Source organism: Budorcas taxicolor, chromosome 7 (genome assembly GCF_023091745.1).
Source record: "Budorcas taxicolor isolate Tak-1 chromosome 7, Takin1.1, whole genome shotgun sequence".
Taxonomy (NCBI): domain Eukaryota; kingdom Metazoa; phylum Chordata; class Mammalia; order Artiodactyla; family Bovidae; genus Budorcas; species Budorcas taxicolor.
Window position 1 is genome coordinate 19,152,759 of NC_068916.1, and position 17,815 is coordinate 19,170,573.

At 58.1% G+C, this 17,815-nt stretch overlaps 1 protein-coding gene across 2 annotated transcripts in view; it reads right to left on the reverse strand.

Annotated features, from left to right (window-relative positions):
- Nucleotides 1-17,815, reverse strand: part of KDM4B (lysine demethylase 4B) — a 116,375-nt gene that overhangs the window by 40,141 nt on the left and 58,419 nt on the right. For both annotated transcript variants that reach the window (XM_052644438.1, XM_052644437.1), the window contains exons 7-9: nt 13,366-13,415; nt 9,586-9,689; nt 5,241-5,378 (exon numbers count right to left, since the gene is read on the reverse strand). In XM_052644438.1, the coding sequence (XP_052500398.1) occupies nt 5,241-5,378; nt 9,586-9,689; nt 13,366-13,415 (292 nt within the window). The remainder of the gene's footprint in view (nt 1-5,240; nt 5,379-9,585; nt 9,690-13,365; nt 13,416-17,815) is intronic.

The window sequence follows — 17,815 nt, forward strand, 5'->3', positions numbered from 1 at the left end:
CTCACCGCCCACCCAAGGTCACAGTGACGCAGGGAGACTCTGCCTGAGACCCTTCCTTCCAAATCAGGTCACACCTGTTCTAGATGGTCAGAGTTAAAGCCAAAGCCAAAGCGAGTGGGGAGGCAGAGCGGGGGCCGCGCCCTCTGCTCCATTCCTGCCCACACTGCTGGGTGCATCCTGAGTTCCCAGGGCGGGATATGGCGGGGGACGAGCTTCAAGCTGCTGCAGGGACAGAGTGACAGGGAGCCTGGGGGAGGCGCAGGGGGAGGCAAGCATATTTCCTACGGTAGTTGACCGCAAGCCCTGGGCACTGGCCGCCACAGCTCCGTGAATCAGGGCGCCAAGGCGGCACAGTGGTGCCCAGGCCAGCACCGCAGGTGTGGGTGGGCCGGAGAAGCATCTGTCCGTCTGGGGGGGACAGACGCGGCTCTGTCCTAGGCCCTCCTCTGCCCGCCCCCGCCTCCCCCTATTCTGTCACCTCCCCTCATGGGGAGGGGCTCTGGCTTAATCACCCAGAGCAGGTGTAGTGTCACCAAACAGAAGGCAAGCGTCCTCGGAGCAGCGGGGACAATTTGGCTCACATTTCACAGCACTGAAGTTCAAGGTAGCCCAGGTAGGGGGTTTCAGGGGAGGTCCCCCAACCCAGATCCAGAAGTGGGGGGATGTGGGGGCCACGTCTTCTGGCCCTCCACTCTCAGCAGACACCTTGCCGGGGAGCAGACTTGCCTGGAGGCTGAGCGCTGCCAGGCGGCGGCCCAGACAATGGGCAGAAAACCAACTAAGCGTGCGGGGCTCCCAGCATTCAAGCTGGGTTCTAAATCTCTCTTGCTCTGTTTAATCTGAAGTCAACTCCTGCGCCTTGTGGGGCGCCCTCGGTGGAGGCAGGAGGCCCTTGTCAGGCTTCACCCAGTGCCACCCACCGCGGGAGCAACGAGCCCGCGCAGCTAATCCAATGTGGCGTGCAGACTTGTAAGACTAATTCGAGCTCAGACCTAAAAGGCTGATGTGTGCACACTTCATTTTCTGCAGTGACGACGGAGCAGCCCTCTCATCTTCCCAGTTGGTAATCCCACTACAATGCCTACCTGGGGGAATTCTGTTCTTGGAAACGGAGCACAGGCCTGTGGAGGTGGCCCCTGCAGTCCCAGGCAAGCCCTGGACACCTGCCTGAAGGGGGCAGCCAGCCTGGGAGACACGGAGGTAGAGAAGGTGTCTCCTGGAATACCAGCAGGCCCGGTCATGAGGCCCAGAATCAGAGCCTGATGCAGGCAAAATCCATCAGGAAAGCTGGAGAGAGAGACGTAGCTACAGGAAGGGGTGGCGGAGCTTGGGGAGGAGGTCAAGGGACAGGGATAGCTCAAAACCAAAGCAGCAGCACGTGACCTGAGCCAGGACTGGCTGCTGCTGGCTCTGATCTCAGGCCCTGCTGAGTCCTCAAATTCTACCGCATGGAGCTAACATTGATCAACATTTGGTAAATTCCCTCGCCCCAACACACACACATGATGGGATGATGGGATTACATATTCATGATCCAAAACCTAGTTTCTCCATCCAAAATGCAGTGCCCATTTTTTTCATGTCAGTAAAGAGTGAACCTAATTTTGTGGCCACATAATATTCCATAGTCCACCCAATCCCCCAGTCATGGGTATAAATTTTCCTTGGTTAAAATCAATGAGGCAGCAGCTGGGGGTCAACGTGCTCGAGGGAACAGCCCCTCTGATGCCACAGACCCTGGGGGCTGTGGAGGAAAGAGTGAGGGGGACCCTTCAGCCCTGACTGCCTGGAGCCAGGGTGTCCACGAAATCGATTCTTTAGACCAGGGACTGCAAACTCCTGACAAGAGCCAACAGCAAATATTTTCCACTTTGCAGGTGAGATGGTCCTGTCACGCCTACTCAGCTCCACACTGGAATGCAAGCAGCCGCTGCACAGCATGTCAATGAATGGGTGCACCGATGCCACTAGAACTCTACTTATCGGCACTCCCCTTATGGTCCAGTGGTTGAGACTCGGAGCTCCCAAGGCAGGGGGACTGGGTTCAACCCCTAATCAGCGAACATCCTGCAACTAAGACCTAGCACAGCCAAATACATAAATTAACTAAAAAACTATCGATGTGAAATGTGAGTTTCATCTAGTTGCCATGTGTCACATATAACTTCTTTCGATTTTCTTTTCCCCCAGCTCTTTAAAAACCTAACACTCGGCACTCCTCTGGTGGTTCAGTGGTTGAGACTCTGAGCTTCCACTGCAGGGGGCGCAGGTTCAATCCCTGGTTTGGGAAACTAAGATCCCACATGCCACGTGACATGGCCAGAAGAACACAGACATCTAAGCATAGCTGTTTGCAGACAGTACCAAAAACAGTCAGCCAGCCAGGTTTCGTCTGTGGGCCCCATTTGCTGACGCTGATCTGGAAGAAAGAACAGGCACGCCTGAAGTTCACACAGGCTGGCGAGCCTGGGCATTCAGCATTTCATGTGTCAACAGAGAGAATGACAGAAATGGGTCGATGGGGGGAGTCGGGGTTCACTGGGAGCCTGAGAAGCTAATAAACCAGCAAGTAAAAGAGTCTCTAGAACCTGGGAAGTAGACGTTCTCCCCCTGGGCTGTGTCTGCGGAATATGCTAGAAGGGGACACAGACTAGGGGGGCAGGCACTCAGGCTGCAAGGAGAGGCCCCAGCTCAGTGGGAAGGGGGCTCTGGCTGCCCCTCTACCCTACCCCCTCCCTTAAATCCACAGCCCTAGCACCACGGAACCTGAACAGTCCCCTGCCCCTGATACCTCAGCTTGTCATCTGCGAGGCCAAGCACCCAGGCAGCCTCTCCATCCCGGACTAGTTACAGGGCAGCGGAGCTCAGAGGGTTACCACCGAACAGCCCAGGAGCTGACATCAGGTGGACACAGATGGGCACCCCAGGGCCAGGGGCCACTTCTGCGGGGGCCCTACCCCAGCTGCCAGGCCCCTGGAACCCTGGGCCGGCTCAGAGCACCACACTGGTTCAGTAATTTCATGCTACGCCGCCCGGCAATGTAAGCGTGGAGCCCCATCTCAGGCTGCACCTCCCAGATGTCACTTGTTTGTGAACACATGGCTGAACCCCAAATTGCTTTTAATATCCGGGCGGTCCCCACTGGCTCCGTGGCAGGGTTGGCTCCAGCAGTGCCTCCAGAACAAGCCCCCACCAGGCTGACAACTCAATCCAGCGCCCGCTGCAGCCAGGCAGCCCTGCACACGGGGAACTCTCGGCGACAATGCGAACACGCCCCGGGAGGTGTAATTATTCCTCTGGATCTAAGCGGACAATCCTGACGTCCCCACTTCTCCTCTTTTAGCCAAGTCAGACTCTCTGCCAAAGACACTCTCACCACGATTTTCTGAATTAAGTCTAAAAGCCCAACGCTTCACATCCCGGGGCGCCTCTCCAGTCTTCCTGGCTGCAAAGCCTATTTCCTTTTCTCAACTGCACTGACACAGCAAAGTTAGACAGATCATTAGAAAAACAGAGATGAGCCAACCCGTCTAGACCGCCAACCCGTCTAGACCGTGCTGTATAGCAGAGATGTGCCACAAGGCCACCCCCAGAGCTTAATTTTCTTAGTCTTTCACCCTCTTCCCCAATAGCTCAGTGGGTAAAGAATCCACCTGCAACGCAGGAGACGTAGGAGACGCAGGTCTGACCCTGGGTGGGGAAGATCCCCTGGAGGAGAAAAGGGCAGCCCACTCCAGGTTTCTTGCCTGGAGAATCCCATGGACAGAGCAGCCTGGAAGGCTACAGTCCATGGGGTTGCGGAGTTGGGCGCTACCGAGCGGCTAAGCACACTCAGTCTTTCACCCCACTCAAACGTGAAATGAAACAGACGTTCCCTCTCACAATGGATCCCATTTAACCCTGTCTACTCCCAAGCTCCAGTCTGTGAACATCCTGAGAACCCTCAGTCTGGGCCTTCCTGCTCTTTGCCACACGTTGCACCTGGATGCCAACTTCCCTCCCCATGAGGCCGTATCTCCAGGCCATGATGCCCAATCGTCACAGCCTAAACCCTCTTCTGCAAAGATCTGGGGTCAGGGGTGGACTGACCAAACCAGGATCTGGGCTCGGGGTTCTTCTGGTCCACACTGCCCCCACTTCCGTGTCTGGGAGAAACCCACCATGCTCCCTAACCCTAGGCCCTGACTCTGAACAGCTGAGTGATTCCATGAAGACCCCCAGGGCTCTGCTGAGGAGGCTGGTAGGAGGCACCCCGATTTCACTGAACAGGCAGTGAGGGGCCTCTCCTGTTCCTTGTGCTCAGCGCCAGAGTGAGATGTGTGCAAGGCTAGGCCCCTTTCTGCGTTGGAGAGAAAAGATTCAAGCAGCTGAAACCTGAGAGCCAGGGCCACTCGGCCAGAGCCCAGCCGGATGGGTGGAGCTCACTGGCTTCCTCAGGGCGGTCATGGTGCCAGTCCTGGGAGGAAGGTCACTGGTCCCAGCTGCCAAAGGGCTAGGCCTGCTGCATGCCCAACAGCCCTCCTAGCAGCGTCCCCTTCCCAGGGACCTGCCCACTAACCAGCTGCTCCCTGGACATGCCACTGTGGGGCCCTGAGCCCCACTGAGCTGCCCATCAGAACCACAGATGGGTGCATGCAGGGGAAAAAGAAGCTGACAACAAGCACTCAGTTCAAGCGTCAGGTCTGCAGGCTGATTATCGTCCCTCTGGGGGCAGGTCGGCAAAGTACTGCGGAAAACAAATGAGGCTCCTGGGCTCTGAGTGACCACTGCGGATGACGAGGCAGCAGGAAGCTCTTGGGCTCGAGCACAGGGCCTGCCCTGCCAGGGCGCTGCTCTCTCTTGCACGTGCACTCACACGCACATGCGCGCGCACACACACACACACTGCAGACTGGTAAAGACAGGCTCTGGGGCCAAAGCAAACCCCGCACCTGACCAAGAGGCCCCTTAAGAGTCAACTAACAAGGAACAAATCTTCCCTGGCCCCCAGATGGTGGGGGCAAACCTGGGCCTGCCAGGACAGAGGGAGCCCTGAGTCAGGCCTGGCCAGGCGCCGGCTGCTGCATACCACCTGACCTGCCCATGCCCTCTTCCCTCCAAGTGAGGAATGAGCTGAGGACATGTCTGCTGAGGATCCAGAAACAGACCCTGATGGAGAGTCTGAGCCCCAGGCTAAATATAAGTGGCTGTCACCTAGGCCCTGGGCTGGGAGGGCAGGTGGGTGGCTAGCGTGCACTCACCTGGGTGGCCACCTTGCCATAATCGATCCACCGCAGTGTGGCAAAGTTGGTGGACTCGGCGCAGTTGAATCCGTGGTTGAAGCCAGCATGGTAACCATAGGGGAACGTGATCATGAACTCCCCCGCCTCCTGTGTGATCTGAGGAGGAAGGGTTGATAGGTGAGGGATGAGGCCCAGCCGGAAGAAACGCCTAACATGGGGCATCACAGGCTGGCAGCAAAGCCACCAGGAGCCACTGAGGGGCCCAGGAGGGGGATGTGGGCTCCAGGACACCTCACCAAGTGTGGGGACCTGACTTCAGGAGCCAACGGAGTCGGCCAGGTGAAAGGCCAAGGTTCTACAGGCTGAAGCCTGGTTCTCACGGAGCTGGTAGAGCAGGTGAGGCGAGCGGCTAGGGTGGCTGCTGCCAGCCCCACCACTCACAGAGGCCCCACCGGGCCCAAGGGGACAGTCTGGACTCTCAGACAGGCGAGCTGCAGCACTGGGACGCTAGGTGCTTTCTGCTTGGCGTGGGGGGCGGCTTCTGCTTTGTAGACAGGTGGCTATCACACCTCCTGTCCACTGTGAGATGTTCCCACACGGCACCAGGGCTGGCAAGGTGGGCTGGTCAGCTCTGGGGAAGCTCAGAGGTCTGGGAGCTCAGGACACGTGTGAGCCTGCAGCACAGCGTCCAGTCCTCGTGCGAGGAAGGAGTAGGCCCACCCATGAAACGGCCCCAGATCCTGGCCTGAGTCGCCCCACCACTGTGAGCAGGGCGCCTATCCACTAGATCCTAAGACATAGGTCCTTCCAAGTGAGGACAGAGCGACTGAAGTGACGTGTCGGAGGGCTGGGAGGACACATGTCAAGGTCAGAACCCCACAGGAGGAGCTGATGTTTCTAGGCATATTCAAAATGGTCTGGACAGCCAGACTCTGGTCCGGGCTCTGCATCAAAGACGCCAAACCCAGGAGCTGGGCGTGAGGGGTCGGGGATGATGACACCACACAAAGGCGTCCAGTACTGCCTCCCTGAGACTTGGAGGAGGAGGTGGGGGCTGCAGCCTGCTCCCCAGGGCCCTCCCCACTGACCGCCCCCAGCCATCAGCAGTCATTCCAACAGCAGGCTATTCTGAAAGGGATGAGAAGTAACAGCAGCCAGCATGTCCGCTCATGATGTCCTGCGATGCAAGGTGGAGCTGTTGGAATAGAGGCGTGTGTAGGAGTGACCCGGAAGGCCGTCGTTTCCTGGATTGAGCTGGGAGCAGAGATCAGCTTGTCTTGAGTTCCAGGGACTGTGGCCCCAAACGCCGCCCCATCCCATCCTCCACGTCTCTCTAGGGTTTCACAGACACCGACCACATCGTCTGTACTCTGGGTCCGGCCTCTTCCACTTGGCACATCCTCAGGGTTTATCTGTCCCAGTGGGCACTCCGCTGTCTCCTTTTTGTTCCTACAGGGCCTCCTGTCACGAGGACATGTCCTACTTGCTCATCTGGCCTCCTGCTGACAGGCCTGTGGCTGTTCCCTGGTCGGGATGCAGCGAGCAGAGCGGCGGGGCCAGTGGAACCACTTCTCCAGATGGTGCTGGTGTTTCTCCAGAGTAAACAGACACGGAGGGGGAGCTGGGGCCCCAGGAAACTGCCCGGCGGCTTTCCATGACAGCTGCCCATCTTGCGCCAACGTGGCAGTGACAGCGAGATCCCCCTGCCCCCTCAGCAGCGTCAGGAGTCTTCGTGGCCCAAGTGGGGGGTACAGGCTCCAGCCCTGCCCCCAGGTTGGCAGGTGCCACCCACCACATCTGGTCCTGGTGTGTCTGGACCTGCCGTTGCAGGCGTGTGCCTCCTTTTGCCAAGTGTGTCTGTTCAATTTTCCTGCCCCACTTGGAGGCTGTTCACTGCTTTGTCACTGACTGTGGTTCTTCGCCCTGCTAATAACCCCAAGGAGACGAGTAGAAATCGCTGGATTTATCTAAGGAACTGACAAGGAATCAAACCTTGGCAGGGGAAGGGGAGCGGTGGGAGGTGGTGGGGGGTGAGACGTCCAGAAACCAACCACAGAGTCAAAAATCAATCAAAACTGATGTAGCCTGGAGGAAAGCCAGTCCTTAAGAACACGCTGATATTTTTCTTTTCAAATAATGAATTGCACCAATCAAGGGAAGTCACTGTGCATTAAGTTATATTTTTAAATTCCAGTCCAAGTGACAGCTGTGTGCAGGGATGAAGCGACAGTAGGAGAGGGGGGAGGTGGGGATGGGCAACGTCCCCAGGACCAGTGGCCAGCATCCTCGGTCCTCAGGCAGAGCCCCCTGGGTCGGCTTCTGTCGCAGGACTCAGGAGTTCATGAAATGGTAAATAAACTCGGGTTTGGGGATGGCCTGTTAAACCCAGTTACTGATTTTCTCATCCTACTTGAGCTGATCCCAGAGAGTGCTGTCTCACTCTTCCTCTGATGCCTCTGAGCAACGCTGGTCTGCTCAAGCCTTAGGGAGGCAGCGGGGTCCCTGTCACCAAGCTGGAGGCCCCCGCCCGACCCCTCCCATAAATCAAGGCCCAGAAGGGAAGGTGTGCTCATTTGGAATGACAAGAAGATTACGTTCCCGTGAGAAAATCTACATCTCGGTGGCTCCACCTCAGGCCCGTGGAGGCTGTCCTCCGTGTTGCCGCCATCAACGTTAACCTGACAATAAATTAGAAGGCATCAGGGATGATGGATCGGCCTTGAGGCGGAGCAGTCAGGAGGGGAGGGAGCTTGGGCCCCGCACGCCAGTCACAGGGGAAGCCCGGAGCTCGGCTGCCCCTCGAGCTCTCGAAGAATGAATGAGGAAGTCCGTGGCAGATCACAGAAACACACACTTTTAATTATTAAAAAGCTCCGCTATTGATCTGCTTTTTCTTCCAGAAGTAAATACCATTACAAAGATTTATAAGCGGAGTGTGGAGTGACTCTTTTACCAGGAATTCAGATGAGGGGCTACACGCGGAGCCCTGAGAGAGGTGTCTGTCCATCCCTGACTCTGCAGGGCCTGGAGCCTGGTCCCCAGGCCTGCAGCCCATGGGCTCTTTGCTGCCGGACAAGGGCCTGGGTCCCACAGCCTCAGGGTGAAGCTCTGTCCTGGCCCCATGGGAGCCGGTATGGCCGCTGAGCCCCACCTCTCCTGGGTCACCAGCAGGGTGACCAGCAGGAGGCCACTGCCTGTGGGTCGTGCTTAGATATTTCACAAATGAGCTGCAGGACCACATTGGCACCGACCTGGGAGGATGGACAGCACCCACTAGCTGACTCCCACGACCAGCATCCCTCTCCAGGACGCAGGGAGTTGAGAATGTTCTGGACAAAGTGATGGGAAACAAGGACCTCTCAGTCTTGTGACCAAGGCTGTGATCTGTCTGCATGGTTCCTGGTAACGAACGACGTTCCGACCAGAAGACAGAGGGGTCAGAGAGAAGAACAGGGACCCGCTACCTGAAGAGCGCAAGTGGCGGCGGTGGCCCTGGCAGGAAGGCCACGCCCCCATCTGCGTGGCAATGCTGCGGCTGCGTGCCTCAAACATCAGAACCAGTTTCCGACTTGCTGACATCCGGGCTAAGGCAGGCATGGAAGTCTGCTCGCAGAGCTCACTCTGTGCCTGACAGATCACTCTCTGGGGAGACCTGCAGGAGCTGGGCTGCCTCTGCCCTCAGGGCCATGGCCCACATTCCTTCCAGAAAGTTCCAGGCATGGGCCACTCGCCTGGACCCTTGTGTCCAGGAGACCTGTCTGTGGGGAGGGACTGGCCTGGAGTGGCGACGCTCCCAGGACAGAGGCGCCCAGCCCCAGAGCTCAGTCCCTGTTGCCCACCCCACTCCCCCAGGTGGTGGGGTCCCTGCCAACTTAGCCCCCAGTGCAGCCTCATCCCTCACAGCCCCATATGGACACCTTACAGGAAACTGCATGAGATCGCAGCTTTCATGCTGCGGGCGAGTCAGATGCTTCATTTCTAAACAGGTATTCACTCCCTCTGGAGTGAGGCCGTCTGCCCTGGGCATGGGGCTCCCACAAAGGGGGGCCCAGCTCCTCACCACTTCCTGCAGGGTCATCAGGAGCTGACCCTGCCATTCACTCCCCAGTCTGACCCTAGGACCAACAGATATTCGAGTCTGGGTTGGGAGGGGCCATGAGGGAAGCCCCTCCTGATACCCACTTCCACCCTCACCGCCACCGTGGAGGAGCTGATGGCCCAACAGTATGGCCCGACCCCAGCCTGCGGTCCTTCTAGAACCTTCTCCAGCGTGAAGACACCAGTTTCCTGAGGTGCTCATGGTCAGCAGGGCCCGGGGCCCAGAAGCCAACCACTGGCAGGCTACATACCCACCCCTACATACCCGGCTGAACGGGATCCCGTACTTCTTGAGGATAATGGGCGAGATGAGGGTCATCTTGTGCCGAAGGAAGGCATCGCAGCCCTGGGAGCTTCCGGGGAAGAAGCCTGGAGCAGACGAGACAGTGTCAGCCAGACGGGGCAGGGTGGCCAGGCAGCCCTGTCCTCCTGTGGCCCCGCAGGCCACGCAGGGGCCCACCAGGCGGAATGCACCCACACACAGCACCACATTCGCGACTACAGACAAGGTGTGCGGTTGGGGCACGGCTGCCCACAGACTGCCCCCGACTCCGAGCTCCCCTCAGGCAAAACCCACTGGGGCCTCCACACGGTCACTTGGCCACGTGAGAGAGCTGCCGCGAGACAGGACAGCGGAGCTGCTCTCTAGAGCCTGACGAGTTATGGGATGAGGAGTGAGTGGAGTGAGTGTGAGACCCCCCCACTCACTGACCAAGTCCACAACAAAGAGGGGGGCTGCCTGAGTGGGCGAGGGCTCTCTACCCACGTGGTCATATGACCCACCCACCTGCGGCCCAGACCCACAGGCATGGGGGTAGAGCGGGCGACCCAGGCCTGCGCCTCTATCTGTGCTCACAGCCCCTCTGCTTTCCGCCCCAGAGAGCGCCATGCAGCTAATTTAAAAGATGATCCGTGAGTCCACGGGAGGCCCAGACACCTAGACCCAGACACCAGGCTTCACCAGCACAGCTCAGCACTGTTCCCACATCACATGTTGGCTGAAACTCAAGTCACTAACAAGCCAGTCTCGTGGTTAAGGAAAAGCCAACCTCAGGTTCTGCCCATGGTGGCTGAGATTCTCACCCTAAACTGCACAGAGTGGGCACAGGAGGGCCACACGGCTCCTCAAGGTGTGAGACACGTCCCCAAGGCAGCAGCGTGAGGGGTGGCCCCGGGGCCCTTCCAGTGAGACCAGCCAGCACACATCCTCGATGGGCACGTGTGCACGTGCGTGTGTGCGTGTGTGCATGTGTCTGTGTGCACACATGGCCCCACCCACACGCCGAGGCTGGAGGAGGCTCCTGACGGCAAGGACCCAGTGTGGAGGTTCTGGAAAGAGCCAGGGTGACAGAATCCCACACTCTGCTCTGCACTAAAAGCATTTCCATTAGAGTTACGGCTGCCTGCCGCCCGGCCCGCTGCCCTCTCTGCAGTTCCTCTTTTTAATGCACAGTTTAAGTGGCTCTCATTAAAGCTCTAATAAAGGCGCACATTTTAAGTGATTAGCACCAATAATGCACCAACACATTAACGCTCTCCCCGTGGGCTGCACAACCCTCCCAGCGAGCCCATTCAGAGCGCAGCTATTCATTTTCCATATTAATTGCAACCCCCTTCCATCCATCTCAACAAAGCCGCCCAGGAGGCACGCCCCCAAAAAGTTTGGAAGGGACGCCCAGGAGGGCAGTGAGTCACCAGCCCTGGAGCCTCCTCCATCCTTCCTCTGAGGAGGGGAGAGCAGCCCAAGCGAGGGACTGTGGAGGAACCATGAGGTCCCCCACCCCTCCTCCGGATCTGCCGGCCCCTTTCCTGAATTCCAGGTGCAGCCTGACCACAAGGGCCGCCTTCCTGCTTGCCCACCCACCCATCCTCTCCCTGCCCTGGCCACCAAACCAAGCCATCCACAGATGCCCAGGCAACGAGCCAGCATCCAGGTCCAGGCGTCAGAAAGGCCCCGGCAGCAGTTCCGGCTGCCTCCAGCTTCTCTAGTTGCTCAGATCACCCCACACTCTTCCAGTAGAGAAGGCACATTCAGGGAGAACAGCTGGGTGTGGCTAGCTGCAAACACTCTTGGCCCCCCACCAAACAGCAAGAGCAGAGATGCTGAAGACAAGGCCCAGGGTCCCCAGAGAGAGCACCTGTGCTGATGTTCCTGGCTCTGCAGGTGGGGGCTGAACTATGGCTCCCCCAAGACGCCCACGCCCCGATCCCCGCAGCCCATGTAAGGGCCCCTCCTTGGAGAAAAGGGCTCTGAAGATGGGACCAAGTGCAGGCCCCTGAGGTAAGATGGGCCTGGACCCCTGGGGATGGGGACTGTGGCCTCCAGAAGGTCCTTCTAAGACGGGGGCAAGGGCGGCCCAGCCATAGCAGCAGAAGCCATGGGCCAGCGAGACAGGACGAGAGCTATGGGGCCCCGGGTCCAGGACGGGGCGCCTGCAGGAGTCAGAGAGGCCAGAGATTGGGTTCCGCCCGACCCTACCCCACCAAGGGGGCCTCAGGAAGGAGCCAGCCCGCTGACACCCGACCTCAGCCCCAGGAGGCTCGCTGTAGATGTCTGACCTCCGCAAGCGTGAGAACACAAGTCTGTGGGGGTTTAATCAGGACTTTTTTAAAAAGTGTAGTTTAAGGTTCACAGCAAAATTGAGGGGATCTGTGTTAAGTCACTGAGTTTGTGATGCGTTCGTGCTAAGTTGTGTCTGACTCTTTGTGACACCAAGGACTGCAGCCTGCCAGGCTCCTCTGACCATGGGATTCTCCAAGCAAGAATACTGGAGTGGGTTGCCATTTCTTCTCCAGGGGATCTTCCCTTTCCCACCTGGATGGAACCTGGGTCTCTTATGTGTCCTGCACTGGCAGGCGGATTCTTTACCACTAGTGCCCCCTGGGAGTTTGTGGTAATTTGTTACATCAACCAGAAGCTAATACAACAGGAAAAGACGTTTTTAATTGGCATTTTAAAAAGTCAGATAATGGGAAAAAAAATCTAATTTGGCTTTCCCTTTAGATCTTAGGAAGTAAGTGCAATTGGCCTTTGCCAGGACTGCCTGTCCTGTAGTTTCCACCAGGAGAAACATGCTCCCCAGAGTGGGAATGGCATGGAGGCCGGTGGCGGGCCATCAGGGAGCCTCGTCAGCACCAAGCCATGGCTTTGGAAGGTTCCACGGCCTGAGGGTACGGGCTGCCTGCTGCTGCCACAGAGGTCAGGGTGGCCAGAGGCCCAGCGCTGTCTAGAGGCAGACCCTCACCCCCACCTGGATGCAACCTGTGCAGGAGGGGCCGCTCTTGGCTGTGGAGCAAGGGCTGACGGCTGGGCCAGGCGTCTGTTACTGTCTGTCCAGCACTGACAGCCATCCACCCGCATGACACAAGAGCCTCCGTGGGGACAGGGCAGGCCCGTGGTGACAGTGACTCAGGGCCATGGCCTGGCCCTCTGGTGGGGCACACAGAGGCCTCAGGGCCTCCCAGCCGGGGTGTCTGCTTGTCTTGAAGGATTCCATGCCCTGAGGGCCTTCCTATATCCAAGTGGTCAGTGGCTCCCTGTCCGGACACAGCCCAGGACCCCCTCTGATAAATCTGGTCAGCCCAAGAGGCCCCAGCCTCAATGCAGGTAGCGGGACATTGCTGAGGGAGCCCAGGCAAACCAATCCTGCATGGACAGCCGACAGCCCCATGGCGCCCCCTCGGCCGTGCAGCACTGTGAGGACCTCCGAACTGAACTTCTCATGTAAGGCTCCACCAAGACAGAGGAGTGTGGGATGGAGCCCCAGGAGCTGGGGGGTGGGGGCGAGAACACTGGCTGCCTCCAGCCTGCAAAGCCTCGGGTCACATCCCACACTCCATGCCCAGAGTCTGGAAAACGAGAGTGTGAAGCACCAACGCTCGTGCAGCGTGTCAAGCGACAGACCCACGGGGGGAACCACGGCCTGACCCAGAGGGAGCAAGTAGGCACGGCGCGGGACACCGACACCCAGACAACAGCGGGGAGCCGGGGAGGGTGGGGATGCCAGCCCGCCGCCCACCCAGCCCCGGGGCCCCGGGCACCTACCGATGGCCAGCCGCTCCAGGCGCTTGCCGTGCTCCGGGGGGATGGCATACCTACAAGAGAAGGCAGGCATGTCAGAGTTGAGAGCGTGTGTCCAGGTGGATACCTCCATTTTCAAACAAATGTGGGGTGTGTCCTTTGTCCAAAGGAGGAGGGAGGGTGGTAAAGCGTCCGACTACAGTCATCAGACCATCTGCCTCCAGACCTGCTGGGAAAAACTCCAGACAGTGGCTCTCAAGCCAGCGATCCTCCCCCCAGGGGACACCAGGCCACGTCTGAGACATTTCCAGTTGTCACCACTGGGGGGGGGCGGTCCTGGCAGCGAGGGGGTGGGGGCAGGGATATTGCTCCATGCCCCCCACCCCCGCAGAGAGTGACCTGCCCAAGGCTGCAGTGCGGAGGGGAGGGGGACTGTGCTCCTAAATAAGCCCGGCAACACCTGGAACTCTAGAAGAAGACCCTATGAGGGTGCATCCCCCCTACCCCACCCCCACCCCCGGAGCAGGAAGCCAAATGGGGGAACCACAGGAAACACTGAAGATCGCCCAGACATGGCGGCCAGCTGAACCCACCCCAATGGAGAGGTTTATCACTGCTTTAGTAAAATAAAAGGGGGCGAGGGGAGGAGGTAGGTGAACGCTATGCCGTCTCGTTTATCCAACAGGATAAAAACAATGAATTTCCGAGCATGCTCGGGGCCCTGGAGGCGGCAGCTGTGGCACCTGTATTTCTGCTGTCATCAGAGAATTTCCCATTATGTGGACAAAGAGGAGGTGACTCTTTTTTTAAACAGCCTTTTATCGCTTACATAAAGATGATCAAAATTAATCCCAATCCAAGGCACCTTGGTGGGATTAATGTCCGTCCCTTCTGGGAAGATGCCCAGGGCCGGGAAGAAACTAATTTACGGCTCCAAGGCTGTGATGATTAATGCAATATCGCGGGTCTACAATGCTGCTTTCACTTAATTACCGCCTGTAATTGGGAGTTGTAAAGATAAGATTAATTGAATCTGGTGGATGTTAAAAGTTGAATATGTTGGCACGTGGCTCCTCTGTTATCAGAAAGTACAGACTGCAGGACGCGGGCCGAGTGTTCAGAAGGGCAGCCCCTGGAGAGAGGAGAAAGGACTCATGGACAGAAGCCAGCAGCCACGGGGACGTCTGGACTCTGACAGCCAAGAGCACATGGCGCCTGCCACGAGGCAACCACCGGGCGACCCCCTCGGGGTGCTGAGAGGCCCCAGAGCTACCCCCTCCTGCCTCCAGGGACCCTGCAGGATGAAAACCTCCGTCATCAGGGGAGGGCAGGGTGCTAGTCCTGACTATGTAAGCGCTGAGTGTGGACCATCCATACAAAGAGGGCAGGGAGGGTGTCTGAAGCTTCATCCATGCAGCCGTGAGGCTCCCCGAATTCTACTGGCTGTGGCAATGCAGGTGCCCACCGAGCCCCCACCCAGCCACAGCCCTCCCCTCTGGGGCCCCCGAGCAAGGCCAGTGCAATGGAGGCCCAGGTGAGTGGGCCACAGGACTGGCCTCCCTTGCAGAGCAGACATTCACCACTGGAGGAAAGTCCCCAAATCAAGGGGCTTTCATGGCAGAACCTCATGGGGTCTCCAGCCAGGGCCCAGGTCATGTTACATCATCACAGCCCCACCCAGCATCACACCACCGGGTTGGGCTCGGGTCTGGGAGGAGAAAAAAGAAAGGAAGAAGGCAGAGGGGCTCCTTGGGTTGAGCCGGGCTGCTTACTCACCCTCGAGGTAGCAAGCATCTGTCTGGCTATTAGAGAGCAGGTTCTGGGGCCATAAAACAGAGTCAGCTTTATTGGTCACCAATATGGGAGCAGTCTGTCCTGCTCCCCAGGAACGCTGTCCCCAACACAAGGTCAAACCTCACGGCCAAAACCAATCCGCTCTGCCCGCCTGTGATCCCAGGCAGCTGCTCTCTGGACGTGGCAGCCCTGGTCACCTGGGTGGCAAAGGATGCATGCCTATTTTGATGGACAGACTGTCTGCCAGGACCACATCCGCCTCACAACTGGGCTGGTGTGAGGTCTCCCGGCTGGCAGGCAGCCCTGCCCCAGCCCACACCCAGGCCCCCTTCATTCCCCAATCCTGCTCTCTGCCAGCATGAGCGCCCCTCCCCAGCAAGGCTAGTTTTCTGCAAGTCTTGCTACACTACAGCCATCTCCCTGGTCCAGTAGCCCCTCGCTCCTCCTGGGGGGTAGGGTCCAGTCCCAGACGGCCCAGTCACGGCAGAAGAGCCTGGACAGGCTGGACAGGATTGGGTAGCGCCACTCCCAGAATCTGGGGACCACTGGGAGGGAAAACAGACCGGGGGTTTGGGGGACAGAGTCGGAAATAGGGGAGCTCCGTGGGGGAGGCTGCAGAGGGACAGGCCACCCGCAGAGGGGGCCACACTGGTTCCTCCACCCACAGCATGGGGAGCCTCAGTCCTGAGGCCGGCCAGGCAGGTCCCTCTGGACCTTCCCACGTGTTTTCCCAGCCCTTCCTATGCACCCCTCTTCCTCCACCCTTTCTCTCTGGTGGTGACAGTTCTTATACAAAGTACTCTGGCCAACACTCAACCAGAAAGTTGTGGAAAATTTAGTGCTCTTGGCTTGGTGGCCCTTGCAACCACAGGCACGGGACCCCGCGAGGCTGCAGCAGGGCCTGACAGGCTCCATAACTCCGGGTTTAATGTTGTGGAATTGCTGAGGAGGCCGAGAGAGACGAATTCCGGCACTGTTTGCCAGATGCCTTTTTCAAAAAGGCAGTCTTCTGTATCAAGGGCTTCAGTGAGACAATAAAATGGTTTTTGATCTGCTGCATAGCCATGGAGGTGATGGGAAAGACCAAGCCAGGTCTCTCTGGAGCTGGCTCCCAGGCAGGGACACGAGATGTGTGCAAAGCCACATGACAGTGACGAGACAAGCCCAGTCCAGCAGTTTCACTGTTCAAGTGACTGGCTGACGAGGACAGATGTTTCTGGGAACGATGATGATCATGGCCCGGATGTCATTATCCAGAAGGAAGTGGCCCCCTGGTCTGGGGAGAGACGGGGGGCTGCACCACAAGGTGGGCATCTGCCAGCCTCTCCTCTAGGTTCTTCTTTTACAACCGAGGCCTGGAGGAGTGGATACACACCCCTCACCCCCAATCACAGCCACCCCCAAAAAGGCAATGCAGAAACCACACACCTGGCATAGGGTAAGAGGGAGGCCTGGGGCCATGGCTGCCAGCAATCACGTCTGAGATCCACATCCTGACATGGGTGTGGGGGTTGGATGTGCTTACGGGGGCCAGGGACACACTGAGACTGGACGACAGAGGTGGGCATCCCACGGGCCCTGCTGAAACCAAGCCAGAGTCCAGTAAGGAAGCTGGGGCTCCTGGGTGCTGGTGGACAGAGGCCTCAGTCCAGCAGGAGGGTGGCTCTTGAGCCCAGGAACACAGGGCAATCGAAAGGAAATGCCCTCTGCGGGCAGCTCTCACCTTGGGCCGGGGATGGGCCGCCTGCATTCCTGCTGAGACAGCGGGCCGGAGAGTCTTCCCGTCCGCAGCAAAGGATGCTATTAATAGTGTCATTTTCTTGGTGTTTTGTTTATTCCCCTGGAATGGCTTGATGGATGTGAATAATTATCAGACTATAAAAGCCAGCAAATGTGCTATTTTCTATCGCTCTAAATCATCAAATAAATAAAGTGTGAAACAGCATTTTTGAATATAATTTTCCCCTCTAATGGCTTAGAATTATTATCAAGAACAATGAAAATAAATAAGCAAATGCCTTGTGAGTTAAAAATTAAATGAGTGTGTCAGGAAGAGGAACACAGGCCGTCGTGGGGAGTAGGGACCTGCTCAAGGGCCATCACTTCTGCCGACGGAACAAGTGGCTTCAGGCCACAAGGGTACCCGGGCCTCTCTGGGTGTGGACTCCCGGCACCTAGTGCCCTCTGGCCCGGGAGTGGGCACCTGGGATCACCTCCCTGGAGGGACGGCTACACTGGCAGGTGTGCACCACAGCACCTGTGTGTCCAACTGACCCCCAAAGGTCCAGGGAGTCGTGTGCCACTGCCCTGGGACAGCCACATGAGACCTCAGAAGATGAGGCAAGTAGGGGGCTGGCCTCTGCGCCTCCTCTTCCGGGCCATGGACAGACAACGACAGGTGGGTACTGCCTCTCAGACCAGCAGGAAAACCTGAGGTCACGGGACAAATTCTCAGGACAAGGAACACCCACTCCAGTGGGAGAGAGTGTACCCCCACAGGGCCCACTGGCTCAGCTGGCTGCCCACCCTGGACTGCAGGGCCCGGCAGAGAGGATCGAGTTCCCTGTGAGCAGGGCACATTGCCATGGCAACAAGGTAATTCCCACATGCTCCTGCCAGCTGCCAGGGTAACGAGACTTGAGGGGGCCTGCCTCTCACACCCTGTTGCCCATTCCCGAGG